Below are 25,583 nucleotides of genomic sequence, written 5' to 3'. Positions count from 1 at the left end.
TTTGGATAATTTGATTAAAATTGAGTTAATGGGAGACAGCCTTTCTGTAATTCAGAGCTTTCTGGATAACAGCTTTTTTTTTTTTTTTTAGATAATGGTCCCATACCTGTACAGTATATTTACTGTTATATATTGTGTCTAATGGAGGAGCTGATGGGTGTCAGTGTGGAGGGGCAGATTTCTGGTGCAAAGATTAAAAAAAAAAAAATTGCATAAAAATGATTGGTGGACTTTTAGTATTATTGCCAACAGTATGTCAGCATTATTTATAGAATTCTTTCATTCTGCACAATTTATAGTAGCAGTGACATTTACTTTAGTCAATGATATTCAACTTAATTCATCTTAAACCTAAAGTCTTATTATGGACCTGACAAGCAATACGAAATCAATATCATATATTTCTTCGTTATTCCAAGTCTGGGAAGGGCAAAAAGCAACGGCCAGTAGCTGTATATCTGCAGCATGCATACAGGCCAGTTTTCAATGATACGCTAAGTACCTGCATACAAGCACCACCTTTAATTATTATTAGGGCCATCTTATTCTGCTGTAAATCAAATGCCTGGGTGCTGGTTAAGAATTGCAAAGGAGAGACGATACAACCAATTGGGGATATTATTTCCCAACATCGCTCCACAGTCAGGAATTGGCAGTTCCACATCATTTTAAACAAGCAGGACACAGTGCCTCTCAATTGCGATATGCTGTCATAGGATCAATTCTAGTACTTAGACGTGGAGGTAATAGTTAAACTTGGAAAAAACGTGAACATTTTGGATTCACACTGGGGACATTAGAGCCCAGAGGGATAAATTGTGATTACGATTTATATGATTTTGTGCAATTTCTGTATTGGTGTTATTTTGTGTCATTGTGAGTTGTAGTTCAACTTTAGTATATTATATGACAATGACCTTTAAGACAAAGCTAGTGAGTCAAGGGACTTGTGGGTATCAATCGCATGATTTGATTTGTATTTATATAATGTTTGAGAAAAGTAACGTGAGTCTCGAAACGTCACATGTATTTTTGCATGCTGCTTTTAATTCTCTCAATACAAATGGACTTTTGCATTTTCAAGGAGTGCTGGTGACTTTTGTATGTGGCTCACCCTTGGCTAGGGTTAAGGTGGCCATAGACACACTGATAATATCACATGAAACAAATTTTTGTATAATATGCTGTGCATGTATGGTTGGAGATGGGCCGACTGATATCGGCAGAAGACTTGGATATTGTTCATTCGCTCATTGATCGGGCTGGCTGCAAAATTTTGATTGGGCACCTTTGAAGGCACCCGAACTTCGGCCATTGGTAGTGCTGAATCCTCTGATACAGCAGGTAGAATTCTATTGTTACTATATATATATATATATATATATATATATATATATATATATATATATATATATATATATATATATATATATATAGGCCCGGGTTTGTGGTGAGGCCACAAAGGCCCGTTCCTTGGTCGGCACATTTTTCGACTACAAACAAACTACTGGATAGGTGCACTCAGAAAACAATGGAAATGCCTAGGTGCAGGAACATATATCAAAATCAATAGAGCAAAGAAATCAGCACTCATAGGTCTTTTGTGAAGAAAAAAATGGGTTTATTCAACGTTTCGGTTCTTAGACTCGAGCTGTTATATATATATATTTATATATATATATATACATATATATATATATATATATATATATATATATATATATATATATATATATATATATATATATATATATATATATATAAATATAATGTACATTCAGAGCAGTTAATTACAAATATGGAAATTTACATTGATTGATTTTAGTCCCCCCCAGTAACTCTTAAATAGTTAGTTTATCCTGAATGAATTTTTAGTATATTGTAGATGGCAGTGTTCTAAATATTTTACCTATTTTATTTGGTTTCTAGCGTGTTATTCTATTTATCTATTTTTTGTTTGTCTGGTTCACCCCAAGAATAAGATAGCATTTTCAGTTGCAAACCAGAAATAACACAATATAAATATAAAATAAATAGTGTAGGCTAGCTGAAAAGTAAGTTCTTTCTTTTATAACATACTTAAAGGTAGTGCAAAGGTGATCATCCCCTAAACAGGATGCCCAGAAAATGTTTTTAGATGAGATTTTATTTAATTATACATATTTTTATTTACATTGTCCTTATAATCCCTATAATAAATTACTATAATAAAGTACAGGTATAGGATCCCAAACAATTGAGCACTAAAACTGTTTAATTTGTAAAATAAATATTGTGTGAATGCTTTATATACTACAGCAAGCAAGAAAGATAATCAGAAATTTAAGAGTATATGTAATTAAATGTTTGATTGTGTTGCACCTTTGTCCTTCATAATTTATGATAATTTATAATAAAGTGTAACATGTTTTTTAATAAAAGTTTCTCCAAGTACTCCAAAATTAGCCCCTGCCAGTGCCGGCGTCCTTAATAACTCAGAGCTGCTTCTTAGCATCTTCAGAACTCTTGTACTGATTGGAGTACCCTCAGAAAGATTACTGCCAAGGGTTTCTTTTTTTTTCTATGGCATGTATTTTATGTATTTACATTTTACCAGTGCATGAATTCAGAGATCATGATGTCCAGACTTAACTGAAAAATATGACTGCATTAACCTGTGCAGTAAACACTCCCATATATATATATTATATTTTATATATTTTATTAATATATATATTAATTTATATATATATTTTTAATATATATATATATATATATATATATATATATATATTGTGTGTACATGTAGTTATTTGTTTGTGATTCTATCAATACATTTGAAAACATTTGAAACCATGTCACATCTATGCATTTTAGTACCTAAAGATAAAATCACATTTTCTTTTCCGTACCTGTGGGGATTTGTCTTTGTGCACAAATACAGGCAAACACTGTGAAAGTGATATAGGTGAATTAATCCACTATTTTTGGTTTACTCAAAAAGTCAAAGGATCTAGTGCTTTGGATATTGAAGAGCACTATTCAAAAGGAGCATGATTTCTCAGTAGTACAACGCGATTGTGTCATTTTGCTTTGGGTATTCTGGTTTCTTCCCACAATTCAAAAAAACCTGTTGGAAAGTTTATTAGGTTCTAAAACACTAGGACATGCATGGGTATAGGGGGTTAAACAAGTTTTTGTTTGACCATGAGAGAACTCCTACAGCCAATGAGCACATTGTTGACTGGAACAACAATAAAGGGGCACATTTACTAAGCTCGAGTGAAGGATTCAAAGTAAAAAAACTTTGAATTTCAAAGGTTTTTTATGGGCACTTCGACCATCGAATAGGCTACTTCTACCTTCAACTACGACTTCGAATCGAACTATTCGAACTAAAAATCGTTCGACTATTCGATAGTCAAAGTACTGTCTCTTTAAAAAAAACTTTGACTACCTACTTCGGCACTTTAAACCTACCGAGCATCAATGTTAGCCTATGGGGACCTTCCCCATAAGCTTTCTATGCTTTTTATGATCAAAGGAAAATCGTTCGATCGATGGATTAAAATCCTTCGAATCGTTCGATTCAAAGGATTTAATCGTTCGATCTAAGTATTTGCGGTAAATCCTTCGACTTCGATATTCAAAGTCGAAGGATTTTACTTCGATGGTCGAATATCGAATGTTAATTAACCCTCGATATTCAAACCTTAGTAAATGTGCCTCTAAGTATGCTGTCAATAACTCCCAAGAAGGAGAAACTAGAAAGAGCTATTCTTCACCTACTGAATAAGTAAATAAATTCTGAATCCTAACATGGTCCTTCCAATGCTTTGACAAAATGCTAAAGAATATTAAACACCCCAGGTTTCTTAGCAGTATCTATAAAAGTGGATATGGTAAGATATTTTGGTATAGAATGATTGCTCTATATTTATATTTTGTTTACTTGAATGGAAATGTTTTTTTCTGATACAAACAGAATAATCACTTTGCAACAGATTTCTTTCCAGCTCTGCCTTTATATGTGTTGCCCATATACATATTGCCCGTAGTTATTTATCTGAAAATGAAATTTCACAAAATCTCACACTGCATTAAACGGGGAAAAAGGATTTCTCAGTGAAAATTAAAATTTGTTCTGGATCAGTGTTCCAAATGTTTAAACGGCTTATTTTTTACCATGAATATTATATTATGTGCCCAAAATTATTTGAATCCTTTTGAATGCATTATTTATGTATACAATGTGTGTGTATATATATATATATATATGTATATAGCAGCAACACCGGAACGTTTGTTCAAAAATAATTCTATATTTATGTGAGCATATACAGTGGCTTACAGTGTTCCCATATGATACAGTATCCTTGACATAAGATAGGGAGAGTTATTTTTAAAAGTACAGGTAAAGTCTGGAAACCAGGTATCCACAAACATTTGAAATATGGTAAGACTATCTCGCATAAAGTAAATATTTCATATTTTTATTTCCTTTTTCTCTGTAATAATATAACAGTACTTGTACATGATGGTACTTGCATGGTAGGCTGCATGAATCCATATTGGTGGCAAAACAATCATGTTTTTGTTTAAATGATTTTTAGCAGTCTTAATATATGGCAATCGATGCTATGGAAAGATTCCTTATACGGAGAAGACCAGGTCCCAAGCATTTTGGATAACAGATACTATACCTGTAGTTCTAAAAATTGTTAATGTTTAAGTCCCCAACCTTTTTTACCCTTGAGCCACATTTAAATTGTAAAAGAGTTGAGGAGCAACACAAGCATGAAAAGAGTCCCTGGGATACCAAATTAGGGCTTTGATTGGCTATTTGGTAGCCCCTATGAATATTTGCAGTGTACATGAGGCTCTACTTGGCAGTATACTTGGTTTTATGCAATTAAAACTTCCAAGCCAAAAAATAAAAAAATAAGCACCTGCTTGGAGGTCAAGGGGTTTGGTGAGCAACATGTTGCTAAAGAGCCGCTGGTTGGGGAACACTTGTTTAAGGCTTTCATCTGAGACTGGAAAAAAGATAAGGGGAGTCCAGGGAGCATGATAGGGTGATTAGACTGTTCCGTTTAAGGCTACTCCTGTCTACTTTGCTACGGTTGCATGTCAAAAGCTCCAATGCTGCTCATAGCATATCTTGATTACATAGTGAATAAAGTATAAGTCAAGGAGTCCCAGTACCATATAAATGCACAAGGAACTCTAGGTGAGGGGCTACTTTATTATAATACACAAATTTGAGTGAGTATGTGACAGAAATAACATCATTAAGCACCAATTATAACTGATTACATCACTAAACTCTTTTTATAAGGGTATAATTTACAAGATATGCATGGCTGTTGTGTATTATATATTAATTTGCATTTATTATCTGTTATTTAGAGCTGGCATACAAAGATTATACATCTGCCCCTGTGAAGCTTACAGTGTAAGGTCCCTTTAACATTCACACCATGGGCTAATTTTTTCAGGAACAAATTAATCTCCCTGCATTGTTTTAGAGTCAGGGAGGAACACAAAAGACACCTGCAAAGGTACAAGGAAAACATACAAATGACCTGCAGGAATTGAATTAAGAACTGCAACATTCCAAGGCAGGAGTACTACTCACTGAGAGACTGTAATCCTCATTAGCCTCACTGCAGATCTGTTGGATTATGGCATTATAACACTGAAACAACATTTGTGCAGCATTACTCCAGCAGTGAGATGGCAGGACATGGTAATAATTACTAATAACATGAACACACAGGCAGATTTATCAAGGGTCGAAGTGAAAATTCGAATGTAAAAATGTGAATTTGAGTTTATTTTAGTGTAATTCGACTGGGGAATAGTTAAAATTAGAATTTTAAAAATTTATCATGAATTTCGAGTTCATGGGTGTTAATTGGGAGTTTTTACAAACTCTCATGAACTCGAAATTTGACCCTTGATAAATATGCCCCACATTGTACTGGCGATAAATAGCCAAAAAATGACAATGGAAAAAATCCATTATTATGGGCTCAATCAACAGGTAACCGTTTTCAGTCAATTGTCAACTCAATAAAACATAGCAAGTTTGTACCTAGGCTTTATAGCAGTATAATCTAGGAGCAGAACTTTTTAATATTCTGTTAATATGAGACTTTATACTTTTACTACATTTCTCTTATTTGTATTTAAAATGAAAAAGAATACTATAGAAATGAAACGGTACTGCTATACCATTCAATACCATGCAATTTTACAAAGCCCTGAGATTTTTATATTTAAAAAAGAAACTCTAGTCTGCCTATGATGTCAGTTATCTAATATTTCAGTCACATCACACTTTGGGCTGACTTATAAAAAATGAGTGAAAGGGATATTAACCTTTTAGTGCCCAGCTTTGTTAATATTGCTATTTAGATATACTGCAGCATGTATAATATTTATCGTAGCAACGAGAACTGTGTAAGTTGTTATGTGCAAATTTCCTTCACTTTCTGACAATTTCTAATTAAAGTTTCTTACTTATCTGTTCTTCCATTTGAATTAATTTCACCCGCCCCCATCTGCACCAAGTGCAGCTCAGTCATTTTGTTGGACGTCCTTGTCAAGTCCTTTCTATCTTTGGCAGGGCTTCCCAACGATCACTTGAGCAGATAGGAATATCAATGCCTTCCCTGGCTGGGTTTTGAGTGCCAGCTTTATGCAGCAGTGTCCATCTTTCATCCATTTCTCTGATGCTTTCTTATAGAAATTTTAACTTTTTCCTTCGGTGATAATGCGAAAAAAATCAGTGCTACAATACTAAGTAAAGCCATAGCCAAAGATTATATGCATTTAAAGCACCAACACTTTGGTGAATATAATCTGGTTTACGCACATATATTACACATTAATCTGGACCGGCATTGTTACAGCCCTAGCACGAACTCTAGTTTTTCAAAGGGGGTAACTATTGGTGGTGGTAGTGTGAGACCAATTACAGGTATTGGACCTGTTATCCAGAATGCATGGGACCTGGGGGTTTCCGGATAGCGGATCTTTCCGTAATTTGTATCTCCATACCTTAAGTCTACTAGAAATCAATACTCTCAACATAGATGCTATGCTGCTAGAAAATCATGAAAACATGAAATAAACCCAATAGGCTGGTTTTGCTTTCAATAAGGATAAATGATATCTTAGTTGGGATCAAGTACCAGCTGCTGTTTTATTATTACAGAGAAATCATTTTTAAAAATGCGTATTATTTGGATAACATGGTGTCTATGGGAGACGGCCTTTCCGTAATTAGGAGCTTTCTGGATAACGTGTTTCCAGATAACGAATCCCATACCTGTACCTCTTTGTGTTAATCAAAGGAAAATAAGATCTTAGTCTGAAGGTGTAAACATCCCTCTTAGCCATTAATTGAGACATTATACAAATCCATTCAATTTAATCTCATTTTAGGTTATTGGCTTTTTGTGGCCATTTGATCAGATGCAAATAGAATAACCTATTTATGTAATTTGTCACTAATGGAGAATGAAAAACAACCCTCAATGACATGCTGATTTCTCTGCATCCTCTGTGAATGTTTTTTTTTTTTTCAAAATGAAAACATTACTTCGGAGTTGCTCATTTTTGCTACACGACTAGGATTCTATTTTACATGATGAGCTTTCTGCATATTAATGCACATTCCAGTAAAATAAGGGCTAAAATACATATGTATTAAGCAAGAATGGATGCACAATCCTAAGAGAGCAGCATCAGGCTGAAAAACAGATGGGCCTTTCGCAAATTCCTACAGCCAGGGATGGAGGATTCCTCTTTGTTCAGATCATTAACTCTGCTGATTTTGTTTCTTTATGTCTGAGGAAATATGACTCGAAAAGTATAATACAATGGTTTTGCACATTATACTGTCATTTAGGTTAAAAAGCACGAATATAAAAGCCAGACGACCAGAACATTGAATCAGGGATATGAATGGCTGCAAAGAGTGTACTTTTGGTAATTTATTAGGGAAACATACAGTCTCTTTTTGTATCCAGATTCACCTAGCTCTTCTGCTCTATTTTTGCATTACATATTAGAGACGCCCATTTTCTGCCTACTGAATTCTTTCCATTTCGATGATTTTATGATGCGCATGTTTACATTGCCATTTAGGGTTCAATATTAGTAGCAAGGCAGTTAGAACAGGTGCCATATTTGCACATGGAAATGCCCTACAAATCTCCAGCTCTGAAGATGAGGGAACGTACCAGTCAGAAATCCTGAACCCTAGTTGTACTGGCTCTCTGTAGCAAGTTCTCATTTTGGTGGGTTAGCAGCAAGCAGAATGTCATAAGAAGAAACAAATCATTACAAAACAGTAAACACCCATGCTGGCCAGAATCCTAATGAAAGTTACAATGAAATTAACTGCAAAAATAAGAGATCAATAACAGGACAACAAAATGCTTTTGTTTGCCTTACAGTGTGACAAACTTCTTTACAAATTAAAATATAAATATGTCCTCTATACATTACTGTCTCTTAGCATAACCGATTTACTCTAAATTTGAGCTAATATTATAGATTTTAAAAGTTAGGATATAGATTTTAACTAATACTGTCTTGATTGTCATTAAAAGTGTTACATTAGGAGGTAAGGTAACCTATGAGAGCTCAGCTACTAAAGCAGTGCTGTATACAAAGCAGAAAACCTCATACAGGTTGCCATGTTTTTTTTACCTACAATTAGTGTTTTACCCAGCATTACAAAATGTAAGTTAGGTAGCATAAACAATTTAGCATGATGCAACTTGCGGCAGATTTGTCAGAAAAACATCATTGAGGGCATTCCAGAGCATACAGGGTTAATATCACCACTTGTGCAATATAGTTGGCATTTAGTTGGCAGTAGGAGCACATGCTGAGCAAACAAAGTGAATACTGGTTAAGGCAGGTGTAAACTACTCTTTATGCAAAAATGTGCTGTACATAGTGCCCTATTGGGCAAAGGAAACAAAGTGGTGCCTGACACAGAAGGAAAGGTTAAAACTAAGTAAGCAAGTAAGTAATCAGAAAGGTCTATATAAATACACTAGTAAACCCTCAAAGTAATGCTGCTCAGAGTCCGCTGTCAAAAGAAACACCTTTCTTTCCTTCTATTGTGTACACATGGGCTTCTGTATCAGACTTCCTACTTTTCAGCTGAAACCTCCTGGGCTTGGGCTTGAGCATGCTCAATTTGCTCCTCTCCCCCTCCCTGCTGCAAGCTGAGCTCAGAGCTATGAACACGCAGGGAGCGACTCAGGCAGAAAGTGACATCACAGCAAGCTAATATGACAGCTGCTATCCTATACAAACACAGACAGTGTCTAGAGCTATTTACTCAGGTATGAAAAAGCATTCTAAAGAATACAAATTGCATTCAAGCTTGCACTGTTGTGGCTAATCTATTGGCAATAAACTAGCTTGATAGCTTTCCTCCTCCTTTAATATTAGTTGGTTTTTTAACTGGTGCAAATTAGCATAGGTATGTGCACCTAGTTGAACCTTACAATTGTAAATAAGCCCTGTGATGTTATTTTCTCCAATTTCAGTAACTTTTAAGAAAAAAAAATTATTATAATATATTGCATAGGTTGTATCCCAAAGAATATGCAATATTTGTCATTTATATAACTGTTAGATTTATAGAATGCTATGCAAAATTTGTAAAGGCGTCTTTATTGTACAACCCCCTACAGCTTAGTCTGTCATAATAAAAAGGAATATCAGGAAGCTTTTAAAAGTTCCTCTTGCTGTCCCCTCTGGTGTGTCAGTCTATAAAATATGGACCATTTTACACATTTAATGCACGGCAGTTCCACTTATTCACAGTCATTTAACAATTTACATATCTGCGTACAGCTTACACCAGAAAGAGTGAATATGAAATTAATGAATGCAACGCCTACTTTACATTTACAAAATGCAGATTTATCACATCATCTCCTTGTAAATTACACATCAAACATACTGTGAGTCATTATAATTAAGAAGATTACTATTTGACTTTATTCTATAGCTTGGCAAACAAGTAATTTCTGCTTTTAATAGCTCTTTGGTCCTATTATCACGTGTTCTTGTTGCTGCGTTGAGGTGTTAAGAGCTCACTACAAGCTAATAACAGACAATACTTTATTCTATTAATATAAGGCAGTGCTGTATACTGTGCTATCTGCTTTTGGTATACATTTTTATGGGTAACTTGATGGGGTTTTAAAATATAATATAAAAATATAATATAAATGATACCACATTTAGCTGGAACAAGAAAGTAAAAATATGTGATTATTTTATGTACAGGTAAATGCACTAGGGGTGAGATCCTGGATTCAGTTTAGGATTCACCTGTATCCAGAGAACCAGACTGAATTGAATTCAGACCTTTAATACTATGTCAGTTTAGACCACTGGAGAACTGTTTTTTTTTCATTGAAATTTAGATTTCTATAATTAGCATTTTCAACGTAGGGCTCATATTCAGTTTGAGATGAGATGTGGATTAGTCAGGCCCGGATTTGTGGAAAGGCCACCTAGGCCCGGGCCTAGGGCGGCAGGATTTTAGGGGGGCGGCATGATGCCCAACCACACCCACATTGGTTCAAAAACACTGGTGATGTGCTGGAGATACAATCATTTTTTAAATTCCCATGCGCCAATCCCCATTGATGATGAAAATTTGCACACTAAAGGGGATGGGACAGGGGCGACGCACGGCAGTGGGCCTAGGGGCACCCACTATGTAAATCCGGCCCTGGGATTAGTGGTGGATTAGTTATTTGATCAGAATAAACAAATTGTGGATTCGGGTGAATCATATTTCGTAATTTCCTTCTAACCTTTATATTTGAGAGGTTGAATACCCTCTGTAGTACATGGATAGTTTGACATGGAACTTGTGTCATAGATATGTGTTAGATGTGTGTTAATAAAAAAAATATTTGGCTTCCTTTAGTCCATGTGTACCACTAACTTTCATGAATGTTGAGACTGTAATCTCACCACCAAAGGCATGAGGGCTCATTTCTTAGCAAGAAGGCATGGTGCAAAACATAGGACACAATTTTGCTTGTTTTTTGCACTTAATACCGTGCCACTGTGTTTGGCAGCAAGGTTTTTGTGAGGAGTATTGGGGGGGGCATGTAGGTGGCCACTCATGCCCCCTTCCTCTACCCTAACTTGCATGCCAGTCAGTCACGCAAATTAGGGGTCAGGTTACTATAGTCAGAAAAGTAACTATACTGCTGCACAATTTCAGGAAGCATATATACACCACTTGCACCTATAAATAATGGTTAGTGCAAACCCTTGAGTAGTGGAATTTTTGTGACTGTCAAGTTTTATGGATGTGAAATGCATGTGAACTAAAACTTTTCCATTTTAAATTTTGATAAACCTGTATTGTGCATGTCTTCTACTGGCACTAACTGGCATTAACCAAATGTAAAAAATTTTTACCTGTATTTTTCAACATCATTTTCATGATTATTCATTGTTACATACAAGCACACAATATTGCAGACACATTACAGAGATAACCCATAATAAATCCAATAAGTCGTTTCTTACCAGCAAGTTTGTTGTGTGTCTCTAACAGGGAAACTCTTGATGCCAGCAAAGAAGACATCCCGTGGAGGAAATCCCTGGGTATCTGTAATTATGTCCTGGTTTCTCGTTCAGGTAATAACAGTAATATCTGTGTTGTTATATGATGCTTTACTGGTGTGAAATAAGAAGGTCATTCCACCATTCCAAGTGCCTGAAGCATCTGAGCAGTTACAGTTACAGCCCATAAATATTTGGACAGAGACAACTTTTTTCTAATTTTGTTTCTGTACCACAATGAATTTTAAATGAAACACCTCAGATGCAGTTGAACTGCAGACTTTCAGCTTTAATTCAGTGGGTTGAACAAAAAGATTGTGTTGAAAAAAGGCTTTAGTTCCTCATCGCTTCATTTCAGGGGCTCAAAAGTAATTGGACCAGGGGCTCAAAAGTAATTTGACACTGACTCAAAGGCTATTTCATGGGCAGGTGTGGGCAATTCCTTCGTTATGTCATTATCAAAGAAGCAGATAAAAGCCCTGGAGTTTATTGGAGGGGGGGTGCTTGTATGTGGAAGATGTTGCTGTGAACAGACAACATGCAGTCAAAGGAGCTCTCCATACAGGTGAAACAAGCCATCCTTAAGCTGCAAAAACAGAAAAAAAAACATCTGAGAAATTGCTTCAATATTAGGAGTGGCAAAATCTACAGTTTGGTACATCCTGAGAAAGAAAGAAAGCACTGGTGAACTCAGCAATGCAAAAAGACCTGAACGTCCATGGAAGACAACAGTGGTGGATGATCACAGAATCATTTCCATGGTGAAGAGAAACCCCTTCACAACAGCCAAACAAGTGAACAACACTCTCCAAGAGGTAGGCGTATTGATATCCAAATCTACCATAAAGAGAAGACTGCATGAAAGTAAATACAGAGGGTGTACGGCAAGGTGAAAGCCACTCATAAGCATCAAGAATAGAAAGGCTAGATTGGACTTTGCCAAAAAAAACATCTAAAAAAGCCAGCACAGTGCTGGAAAAACATTCTTTGGACAGATGAAACCAAGATTAACCTTTGCCAGAATGATGGCAAGAAAAAAGTATGGAGAAGGCGTGGTACAGCTCATGATCCAAAGCATACCACATCATCTATAAAACATGGTGGAGGCAGTGTGATGACTTGGGCGTGCATGGCTGCCAGTGGCACTGGGACACTAGTGTTTATCCATGATGTGACACAGGACAGAAGCAGGTCTTTTCAGAGGTGTTCAGAGACATACTGCTCAAATCCAGCTAAATGCAGTCAAATTGATTGGGAGGTGTTTCATAATGACCCAAAACATACAGCAAAAGCAACTTAGGAGTTTATTAAAGCAAAGAAGTAGAATATTCTTGAATGGCCAAGTCAGTCACATGATCTGAACCCACTTGAGCTGCATTTCACTTGTTGAAGACTAAACTTCTAACAGAAAGGCCCACAAACAAACAGTAACTGAAAGCTGCTGCAGTAAAGGCCTGGCAGAGCATTAAAAAGCAGGAAACCCAGAATGTGGTGATATCTGTGAGTTCAAGACTTCAGAATGTCATTGCCAGCAATTTCAGTTATTTAATTTGTCCAATTACTTCTAAGCCCCTGAAATGTAGTGATTGTGTTAAAAAAGGCTTTAGTTCCTCACATTTTTATGCAATCTTTTTGTTCAACCCACTGAATTAAAGCTGAAAGTCTGCAGTTGCATCTGAGTTGTTTCATTTAAAATTCATTGGGGTAATGTACAGAACCAAAATTAGAAAAAAGTTGTCTCTGTCCAAATATTTATGGGCCTAATGGTAGCTTTTATTGGTTGAGGTGAGTTAAAATAATAAAGTGACTATGATTGTTGCTTTGTGACTAGGACAGGCTTGTGCTTCAAGTAAGCAGGCTACTTTGAAAAAGTATGGGCAACCAGTTTTATTACTTTGAACTGAATTAGCAGGTACTTTCCATGTTTGGCTAGTCATTTGGAGAACCTGTCATTGTTGGACCCTGTAGATCAAGAATACTATTGTTGGCACTTATTTAAAATCTTTGGTCAAAAGTATATGACAAGATGTACTTCTTTCAAGCAGTTTATGCAAACTAATTATTCTACTCACTGGCAGGTTCCTGATGCAGAAAATGTATTTTTTTTCTGCAATCAGGTATTAGTTGTTAAAGTGATAGGAATCCAGTCATTCTATCATCACAAAATGAATTAATTATCTGGCCAGGTTCATACATGGAAACATTATGCTGGCATTTTCTAAATATGGAAACATTATGCTGGCATAATGACTATGCTCTAAATATGGAGAAATAACTCTCCCCAGAGTTGCCAGTTTTGTGTAATGATAAATGCGACCCTTTGTTACTAGTAGCTTTTGCAATTAGGGAATTGTTTCTAATATAGAGCACACAGGAATACAATATTTCTATTCTCAAGAAAAAATCCACTATTTTAGTTGTTTGGTAACTAAATTCAGTTCAAGTGTGTCATTAAGAAAAAAAACTGAAGATAAATGAATATGTTAAATAGTAATTAGACCTGATTACCATTTGACGGGTAAATTATTTAGAAATGCTTCTTGTATTCTTCCTGAAGGTGTGTTCCTAGAATGGCCTCATCACATTCCTTGTACATTATTTATTTCAGACACAGCAACATCGATTGCCTTGATCTGTGATTTGCAGTCATGGTGTTCTGACAAACTGGTGGTGTTGACAGAGCAAATTTATAGGGGGGAAATTTAGAGGGCTAAAAACAGCTTATAGAATAATGTGCTCAAATTGGGCTGGTGATGGACTACAGCTAAAACTGGCTGCTGGCTGGAGAGAGGCTTAGCATAAAAATACATAATATGTTCTAAAGGAATATGTACTAAATGCTATTTTGGCAATAAACAGTCCTATAATATTGATTTATATCATTCGTTGACTGTTCGTGCTATGAGATCATCAACGGTTAGCACGTAGTATGTTTTAGTATTTCATTATCAGTGAAATGCTGTGCATGTACACTGTAAGTATATGTAAGTGAGGAAATGTAAAAATCCTATTATTAAACATCAATTTGCAATATGTTCGTATGACTTACCAGTATATTTGTTTTTCAAAGAAGGGTCAGATGGGAGAGATGTCCCTTTTGTGAAAGCAACATGATTTAGTAAGTGTTTGAATGATAGGTATGAATGAGAGAGCACAATCAAATGTAACTCAGAGGCATCGAACATGTCGAACCAGGGTTATGTTGTTGTTTTCCAAACAGAAGTGGAAACTGGGAAGATGACCAGTTCAGTTTTGTCCATGTTGAGGACATGCTTGTCCATTTTGAGTTTTGTCTATGATATAAATGTAGAAAGTGCAGTTAGTCTGTGACACAAGCTAAAACCAATGGCAGATCTGAAGAGGAGAGGTAGATTTGAGTATCATCTGCATATAAATGATGCTGAAAACCAAATGAACTGATTAGCTGACCAAGACCAGTAGTGTATCTTGAAAATAACAGCTTAAAGCCAATGTTTATTATACTTTGCTCTTTTCTGAGAAATTATAATTAATAATTAACAAAAGCATGTACATTCTATGATAATTGTTCATAGCAAATGTACTTTCACCAATGTCACATAGAACCGTACGAAAGAAAAATTTAAACCCTAGGAATAACCTCATGTTCCATGTCACCATGGACAATTTATTATTATTAATTGTGTCAAAAACAGACACATTTTTACAACTGCCTTACTCATATCTATATTTTGTTACAGAGTGTCTATAATATCTCAAGACAAGTGTATTTTTTTGGCCCATTTCCTCATTTCCCAAATTTCTTAGTGAATCAAGTATTACCGTATATACTCGCGTATAAGCCGAGTTTTTCAGCACCCAAAACAAGCTGAAAAACGCTGCCTCGGCTTATACGCGGGTCAGTTAAAAAAAACGCGATTCTGACACGATTCTGAGATGTGTAACTAAGACCACAGAAAGCAGCGGGCACAGGTAAAATGTTTGAGGGAACTATCCACCACACTGAGTCCAGCCCCTTCTCATTTAGTTACCGTACACAATCTGCTCGTTGCTCCCACAATGCAGCTAGGTAATACGCGTACGTGAAGTTGTGACGCCAGTCTCGCGTGATGACATTTGCACGATTTTTAATAGACGGGAGGAAAAGGTTTGGAGTTTACAGCCTTGGTGACGCCAGTCTCGCGTGATGACATTTGCGCGATTTTTAATAGACGGGAGGAAAAGGTTTGGAGTTTACAGCCTTGGAGATGGTGTAAGTAGTGATTTGGGACTACGGGCAGTGTAAGGGAAAGCGGAGCTGTGCATTTACCGGTATGTCACGTGGATTACAGGGTGAAGTTTAGCCCCAGGCTATCCAGTCGCCTCTATTGGGACGAAAACTGCTCTATATGTACACAAAGTGGCTTAGGGTAGAAAGATGCTGGCACCATAGCAATGGCCCTGTGCTCACACATCTGTAATTCAATGACAGCAGGGGGCAGGTAACCCGCTTTAACACCCCAAATTTTGCTGATCTGGCTGTAAATTCAGTCAATGTTCGTGCGTTTCTTAAATTATATTGGAAATACTCTATTGAAAGTGTCACATATCTGGCGTAGAGAATAGTTTTCCAGCATTCGTTGATGTCTCTTCCTATGGCAAAGCCTTGCTGGGAGTTGTAGTTCAAGTTCAGCTGGAGAAAGTGATGGGCAAATCTGACCCGTTTCTCTTCACCAAAAAAAAAAAAGCACAGCACACAGAAGTGAGACACAGAGAGTCTTTAGCTTTATTTCTCACCCTAGGCTTATACGCGAGTCAATAAGTTTTCCCAGTTTTTGTAGGTAAAATTAGGTACCTCGGCTTATACACGGGTCGGCTTATACACGAGTATATACGGTAACCAGATCATTGAGCAAGGGCAAAGTATTGCAAGTAGGTTATAGGTGAAACAGAAAAGAGCAAAAAGGGTAGAGAGACTTGAAGTAAATGAGAGTGTGGAAAGAAAGAATGAAGTAGAGGAATACTCAGAAATTAGCTTCTACACTTTGACAGGAGCCAGCAAAATGATTGTTCCCATTAGCAGAAAAAGGGTTAAGAAAGGTTAATAGCTTAGTGGGGATATAACAGATGATGGAAGAAGGTTTTGAAGTAAAATTATGATTGGAAATGGAATGGCACAAAGCACAAGGGAGTGGGATATCCCCCGAGCTGTTATAGGAAAGTGTTGATGAATGGGGGAATGATAGTACAGGTTAATAATAGAAAGATCACACTCCGTTACCATGTAGAAACTCAGAGTGAAGCTGCTCCTCTGCATCTGGGAGGAGTTTTATCCCCACCAGTGTTACATACAGGTCGTCTATTAACTGACCATGAGTGACAGGAGAGTGAGAACCTGAAAAACAGTGGAGTTAGATTTTAACGATAGAAGTAACGGCAAACGGCATCCTCATATTTTACAGTTTGTATCACATTAGTTACCAGAGAACAAACTAGAAGCGACAATAATTTGCATGCTAATCGTAACTGACAGAAGCATTATATTAGACTCTGTGGCATACACATCTGTATGCCACTAGCCTCATAAACTAAAGTATATTTCTTCCCATTAGATTTGCATGTAAAAATTTCAGCAGGGTGAGTTACCGAACAACTTCACAGCTGGTGTGACATTTAAATGTCTCCCCTCTGAGACATTTTCAGGAGCTGGAGTTGTCTGAGAGGAGCAGTGAGTCAAAATATGAACCACAAGAAATGAAAATAGACTTTTCCATCCTATTAACTCCAATTCATCTGCAGTTTGCCAGATGATGGGCAACAGTAATCACTGAATGTCAGCCAGTCCCTGACTATTACTCCTGGTGCCACCTCCTAAGCAAGTTCTGATACGTTTATTCTGCAGTCCATGGGGTTGCCTTGGCTTTATAAACAGCAGAATTTTTTTTTCTCATTTAGATGTTCTTGAAAGCCTTTCTCAAAGCACAAAAAACATTCACCATAATAAATACAAAGTTTTGGCGCGATCCCCGAGTGACGTCAACGTGAATTGAAAAAACGTGTAACACCCCTTGCATCCATCAAACCATTAACACTTTCGTTTTTTAAAACCTGAGCAGTGCGTTTTTTTGTCTATATTTGAATTGTTTTGAAACCAGCACCCAGGCATCCATTGTCACCATCTTAAACATCATGTCACTACAGGAGCATTCATTCTGCACTGCCCAAATGCACCACATAAATCTGTGGGCCAGTATAATTATAATATTCAACTTATCTCATACAAGCACAAGCTATAAAATCATTTGTATGTGCAAATGTATCTCCCATATTAGATCCCTGCATACTTATTTGTAATGCAAGGTACAAATACAACTCTAATGTAGAGAAAAAAATTAATATTGCTTCCAGTTCAATTTTTGGCAGGAACTTAATTTTGCCCAGTGTCTAAAGCCAGTGCACAGTGTTCCACTGACTATTTCAGCCGCATATATTTGCGCCTTCTGTTTAAGAAAGCAAAGGCTGGTCCTCTGTAAAATGTAACATCTGCTTGAGAACCTGCACCAACACCCCTGAATGTAGATCCATAAACTTCCTCCCTTGGCATGTCCTGTGTCTTGTAGTGAAACGTGTACTGTAGAAAGTAACAAATTACACAAAGGAAACAAACTTTATACCTTTCTTTACAGCTCAGCATTAAGCCCTTCCAATTGCCACTGTCTGTATTGTGTTAACTGCTAGGCCATGTAACAAAAGTTGTATATAAATTAGGGATGTTACTGTTAAAAACCAAGTAAAAGTAACTTTCGTTTTCTGTACAAGTAATCTTTGTATCTGTTTATTGAACACAGTGGCAGATAATTGTATGGAAATGATTTAGTGGTTCTTGAGCAATATGTTGCCCACCACCACCATTTGATTTTGTTCTCCATGGCCTCAAAACAGGGGCTTACTTTTAAATTCAAGATGTGGATGCAACTTTTGAAGGCAATTAGTGTTTTGCAAACCGAGCCTCCTATAGGTTGGCCGTCTACATGGGGTCAGCAAACAGCCAATCACAGCACTTATTTGGCAACATTTTCTTTTCATACTAGTGTGGCTCCCCAACACTTTTTGCATTTTAGTATGGTAGGTAAAAATGGTTGGGGATCCCTGTATAAGTGCAGCTTTGTTGAGATCTGTTTTCATATCAACGTGAAAGTCTATTTCTGTTGAAATGAGTTTCAAAAAAAATTAATTCTACTGTGATTCTATGTTCCATGACAATAAAATATGAAATCACCCAAGAGGATGCATACTTTTTATAGGCACTGTAAATGCACCATTTTGAACTATTTAACTTGCATGGCTGCTCCCATGACTATAAAGCAGCATATTTTTATAATCTACAGTAGTGTCCTTACATGCTGTTTTTGCTGGTGCAACAGGGTAACAGCAAATTATATTTAAATCCATAGAAACTGCTTACATTTTGTGCTGTGACTGGTCGTTCAATCCCACACTGAAGCTAGCGCTTTAGAAACAGTAATAGGGGATATAGAACAATCCTCTGTGCCCGGCAATACACATCTATTTGTTAACCAGAACAATCACAAATGCCTTCATGAAAGACAACAATTCTATGTTCCCTGCTCCCAGTGCTCACCTTATTAGTTAACATCCTCTGTGAGAGGGAAAGTTGGCTTTATTCTGATGGATGGTGTCTGTTTGTTATTCTACGTTATTAAGTTAAAAAAGAATCAAGATCCATGGCAATGCTCCGAGACTGAGGGCCAGAGTCTAGGGGTGATGGGTCAGGGACACAAGCATTTCTGATAAATCAAATGTATCAAATTAAGTTAAACAAATGTACCCCACCTAACAGAAAGCGACACTGCTATCTTTTTCATTGATGTGGTTATTTATAACAGCATTTTTCTCCTGCACGGTTACCTACTAAAAATCTTTGCTTTGCAGGAATGACCATGCAAATAATGTGCCAGATTTTGTTTGTTTAGGCAACTGCTAATAAATATACAGGTATGGAACCTGTTATGCAGAATGCTCGAGACCTGGGGCTTTCCGGATAATAAATCTTTCTGCAATTTTGATCTTCATACCTTAAGTCTACTAGAAAATAACAAAATATAGATCTATTTTTAATTAGCTCTTAGGGTAATGGCATGTGGAGTTATATGTAGAAATGTGTTGCACCAGCATTTTATAAATCTGTGGGAAAGTTGAAAGCACTTGGCCTATTTTTAGACAGAAAATGCTAACTAAAGACTAGTAGTAAAGACTACTAGTACCTAGTAAAGACTGCAAAACAGATAGGGGGCATCTAGACACCAAGAGGAACTCCACAAGGGCCATAGCAAATAGTGTAAAACTATAGTATTTATTGTAGATTAATTTAAAGAGGATCAGTATCTCCATTGGCTCTACGCATTTCATGTCCCTGGGTAATAATACATACCCAGAATTTATGTAATGCAGATTGAAAAAGAAAGCTTATTGCCAGCTCTATTATTAGGGCAATAATGATCTAGTCCTGAACTTTGGTATTAGATGGTTGACCCAGGTAGGTATTTTTAGTGCTACCTACTGCAGCCTATTTCTCACTTCCATACATTATAATTCAGCCTCTAAAGTCACTAAGAAGGGTGGGATGCATTGCTTTAGAAATACCCGAATGCTGTTGCATTTTTAGAAAGCATATTTATATAGAGGCTAAGCTTGTAATGATCTTAAAAGAGCGGATATTGAACATGTTAATTCTCAGCACTGCACTTTCCTCCTCACATTGGTGAATGCTATAAATTAGAATTTACTATATATTATTGAATCTGTCACTCATCTACAAATAACAAGATATGTATATAATTACCCTCTGCATAAAATCTCTGCATAATATTATGTGACTGAAGCAGATTTGGCTTGATACCAGATCACCTCGTCTTTGCTTCTGTTCCCCTTATTTCAGGTCCTATGACCTCCACTCACTTCCCTGTAATTGTGCCTTATACAGCACATTATAACATAGTAACATAGTAAGTAAGGTTGAAAAAAGACACGTCCATCTGCCTAACTGCCAGTTGATCCAGAGGAAGGCAAACAACCCATCTGAAGCCTCAGAAAAAATTCCTTCCTGACTCCAAAATCAGACTAGTCCCTGGATCAACTTGTACTATGAGCTATCTTCCATAACCCTGTATTCCCTCACTTGCTAAAAAGACATCCAACCCCTTCTTAAAGCTATCTAATGTATCAGCCCGTACAACTGATTCAGGTCGAGAATTCCACATCTTCACAGCTCTCACTGTAAAAAACCCCTTCCGAATATTTAGGCGGAACCTCTTTTCTTCTAATCGGAATGGGCGACCTCATGTCAGCTGGAAAGACCTACTGGTAAATAAAGCATTAGAGAGATTACTATATGATCCCCTTATATATTTATACATAGTTATCATATCTCCCCTTAAGCACCTCTTCTTCAGCATGAACATCCCCAATTTGGCCAGTCTTTCCTCATAGCTAAGATTTTCCATACCTTTCACCAGTTTAGTTGCCCTTCTCTGTACCCTCTCTACTACAATAATGTCCTGTTTGAGTAATGGAGACCAAAACTGTACGGCATATTCTAGATGGGGCCTTACAAGTGCTCTATACAGTGGAAGAATGACCCCTCCTCCCTTGACTCTATGCCCCTTTTAATACAGCTCAAGACCTTATTTGCCCTTGATGCTGCTGACTGGCATTGCTTGCTACAGACAAGTTTATCATCTACAAGGACTCCAAGGTCCTTTTCCATAATGGATTTGCCTAGTGCAGTCCCATTAAGGGTATAAGTGGCTTGGATATTTTTACATCCCAGGTGCATGACTTTACATTTATCAACATTGAATCTCATTTGCCACTTAGCTGCCCAGATTGCCAGTTTGCCAAGATCGTGTTGCAAGGATGCCACATCCTGGATAGAATTAATTGGGCTGGATAGTTTTGTGTCATCTGCAAACACTGATACATTACTTACAACACCCTCCCCTAAGTCATTAACGAACAAGTTAAATAAAAGTGGACCTAATACCAAGCCCTTGGGGACCCCACTAAGAACCTTACTTCAAGTAGAGAATGTACCATTAACAACCACCCTCTGTACCCGATCCTGTAGCCAGTTTCCTATCCATGTGCAAACGACTTCATTAAGCCCAACAGACCTTAGTTTAGAAAGCAGTTGTTTGTTGTATCAAACGCTTTGGCAAAATCCAAATAGATCACATCTACTGCCCCCCACTGTGCAGCATCTTATTTACCTCATCATTAAAAGCAATCAGATTTGTCTGACATGACCTATCCTTCATAAAGCCATGCTGATTGCTGCTCATAATGCCATTGACTAGGACAAAATTTGGAATGTGATCCCTTAACAAGCCTTCAAATAATTTGCCCACCACAGATGTCAAGCTTACTGGCCTATAATTGCCAGCCTGAGATCGCAATCCCTTTTTAAATATTGGAATAACATCAGCTTTTCTCCAATCCATAGGCACCATACCAGATGACAGTGAATCTGAGAAAATCAGAAATAGGGGCTGGTCTAAAACTGAACTAAGCTCTCTTAGAACCCGGGGGTGTATGCCATCAGGCCCTGTAGCCTTGTTTACATTATTTTTTATTAAAGCTTTATGAATCATGTCCTGAGTCAGCCACTGACTAGATTGAGCTGAGCCATTAGTGCAGCGAGTGAGCCTGGGAACTCAGACTCCTCTATTGTATACACTGAAGAAAAGAACTGATTTAACACATTTGCCTTTTCTGTATCTGTTACAACCATTATTTAATGGAGCAACACTCTCAACCTGCATATTATTAATATATTAAAAAACTTGTTAGGGTTAGTTTTCACCTCCATCGCAATTAACTCTTCATTTCCTTTCTTTGCCTTCCGGATTGCTGATTTACAACATTTATTACAGTGTTTATGTTCATTAAATGCAGCTTCTGTCCCAACAAATTTGTAGTTTTTAAATGCCTTTCTCTTCTTTCCTATTAACTTCTTTACTTCTGTATTAAGCCACATAGGATGATTCTTACAGCTTCTACATTTACTTCTTAAGGGGATAAATTGAGAACAGTAATGATTTAATATCATTTTAAAGGACAACCATTTCTGTTCTGTGTTTTTAGCTGAAAACTTAATGCCCCAATCAATACTCTGTAGGGCAGCCCTCAAGGCACTAAAATTAGCTTTTGCAAAATTCATGGTTTTTGTTGCAGTACTGTTGCTCCAGTCAATATCTGGGTAATTCAAAATTAAAATTATCATTACTTTACCCAAACTAGCAGCCTTTTCTATTTGCATGAGGAGCTTCGCCTCCCCCTCACTTACATTAGGGGGTCTATAGCATACGCCTACAATTAATTTGCTGGACTCTTTATAATTGGTGAAGAACTCCACCCATAAGACTTCTGCCCCCTCATTTTCTAACATAACCTCCTCTTTATATAAGCTTTTAAATCCTGCCTAACAAACAGACATACCCCTCCTCCTTTTCTATTGCCTCTGTCCCTCTGAAACAAAGTATAGCCACTGATATTAACTGCCATGTATTCTGTCAGCAGTACCTGTTTATAAGAAGAGCCCCCCATGACAAGAGCAATTGACATTGGAACACACTTCCTTTCAGCAGTCATAAAGCACCTACTTAAATTCTGTTTCTAGCAGCTTTGTTTGCATTTAAAGCAGAACTGTTAAATAACATTTTGATTTGGCCTTTAAAAAATAATGCATTGAATGCTGTTTCATAAGCTCTCTAGTTTAATGAAGCTTTTTCTTTTAATTAATTCCTCATTGCTATTCTTACCTCATCCTTTCTATTAAGTAATTCAGGTAACGTGATCTGAATTTTATATACAGGAACAATTTACAGCAATTCTGGCAAATAGAAATGGCTGCCATTGGGCAAACACTATGGCGTTATGGTTTGCTCTGAAACTTAAGACATCAGTGTTCAGAAGCAATACTAAATGAAGAGTCAATTGTTGCCATGGCTGCCATCCAGTAAGGAGGCCCATGGCAAAAGTGACCACAAGAGATAAAAAGGGCAAATCACAGTTCATGAAGGGGGTGATGGAGTAGGCAATGAAGGGGGCAATATGGAGTTGGCAGGATTTGGACAGATCATGGACAGGGATTGTTATAATAACCAGAGTTGGTCAAATCAGGGTGTGGCTATGTACCTGCCATTTTTTTTATTAGGGTTGAGTGCTACTCATTGGTAGGTCTCATTATACAGGGGTCCTGGTGACAGATGCAATATTGGGAGTCCCCTGTAAGGGAAGGCCAACCTAACTTAGTAGTAAAGGGGCCCCGTGATTGGCTGGTTTGCTTGTGTCATAGAGCAGATATTTGTAATTCACCAGAATGGGAATCATAGGCCAGAAAGGTGGGCATTTTGATCAATGTGGTTGTCCATTGCCCATCTGTCAGATTCAGTGCAATAGCTAGTATGGCAACAACTTACTGTGAGGGTTATCATTAAATCATATGCAAATTCTTTGTTAAACTTAAATGTTATTCATTTTCTTCTCTTTTTTGCTTATCTCTATTAAGGGATACTGAATCATATGTTATTTGAATGGCCCTTATAAACATGCTCATTTTATTTCAGTTGGTGCTGTTTGCAGGAAAGCTAAACACTATTGCTGCTATTGTGACAATTTTCTTCCTGTTGGTGTATGCAGCAGTTGGACTAGCCTGTCTCGCATTGGAATGGGCATCAGCTCCAAACTTCAGGTAAGCAAGAACTTGTGGAAGAGTATTTTTTGATTCTGCTCACACATTCAGTCTTGCCAGGTTGTTTCCCCATAGCTCCATGTAGTTTGATGATCTGCTTAGAGGGAGCTAAATGGTTGTGATCTGGTGTCATTTGGTGTAGGGGCAAATAAAAATTGCCAATAAGACCAATCTAGTTGATGGACTGTGCTGTGAAATAGAAAGCTCTGTCAGACCTGTGAACTGCTTTGTGGGGGGGGGGGCACATGTTTAACCACCGAGATTTATTACTGAAGGACAGGAGAGATGAGCAAATTGGGATCATTTACCTAAGTAGTAGATATTTTTATAAATTGGAATAATAGTAAATATATTTGATAAATTAGAATAATATCAATTTCTCCTGTGCTTAGATCCAGCTCACATTTTTTTGTTACTATGCAGTTTATTAATTTGCACTTGCCCTTCAAACAACATCTTCAGATACATTCTTCTCCTGTCGCAGGCAGCATTGAAATTGATACTTACAATAAATTTATGAAACTTTTTCTAATGCGCAACTGATTTATATGGCAGACTGCCAGGGATTCCTTCCATTCCATTAGTAGTAATTAAAGAAAAGAAAATGAGGGACACAGCTGCTCAAGGGTGGCATCTGCAGCTTATGAATTGTCTGAGCACTGCATCCTTGAACACAGGGATGTGCAACATGCTGCCTTTGAGCTGCTGAAGGTTCTAGGTAGTTGTAGTTTAATGGCAACTGGGGAGCAGCAGGCTACACTCCATGTTTTAACATACATTTTTTAGTGTTTAGAGTTGTCATTAGTTGCCAATGTGGTGGCAGATTTTGATAATTTTTTTAAATATTTTGTAGTTATTCCAGTTCAGTATTAAAAACAATGTTGAAAACAGTGGGTATCCCCAGTAGGATCAGGGGTTGAGTTGCTTAGCCTGATGGCCAGTTAGGATGAGATTTAAAGGAGTGGTAACACCAAAAAATGAGTGTCCTAAAGTAATGAAAATATAATGTACTGTTGTGCAGCACTGATAAAACTGATGTGTTTGCTTCAGAAACACAACTATAGTTTATATAAACAAGCTTCCATGTAGCCATGGGGGTAGCCATTCAAAGCTGAAAAAGGATAAAGGCACAGTATACACAGCAGATAACAGATCTGTGCTTTAGCATACAATGGGATTTTTTAGACCTTATATGTTATCTACTATGTGTCCTATGCTTGAATGACTCCCTCCATGGCTACACAGA

General features: G+C 37.1%; 1 protein-coding gene across 1 annotated transcript in view; it reads left to right on the top strand.

Moving 5' to 3' along the window:
* Positions 1-25,583, top strand: part of LOC108718044 (solute carrier family 12 member 9) — a 125,234-nt gene that overhangs the window by 53,954 nt on the left and 45,697 nt on the right. Inside the window, exons 8-9 of the mRNA XM_018265607.2 lie at positions 11,600-11,682; positions 24,213-24,337. Of these exons, the coding sequence (XP_018121096.1) occupies positions 11,600-11,682; positions 24,213-24,337 (208 nt within the window). The remainder of the gene's footprint in view (positions 1-11,599; positions 11,683-24,212; positions 24,338-25,583) is intronic.

This window comes from Xenopus laevis, chromosome 5S (assembly GCF_017654675.1).
Source record: "Xenopus laevis strain J_2021 chromosome 5S, Xenopus_laevis_v10.1, whole genome shotgun sequence".
Lineage (NCBI taxonomy): Eukaryota > Metazoa > Chordata > Amphibia > Anura > Pipidae > Xenopus > Xenopus laevis.
This window is presented reverse-complemented; position numbering and strand designations above follow the sequence as displayed.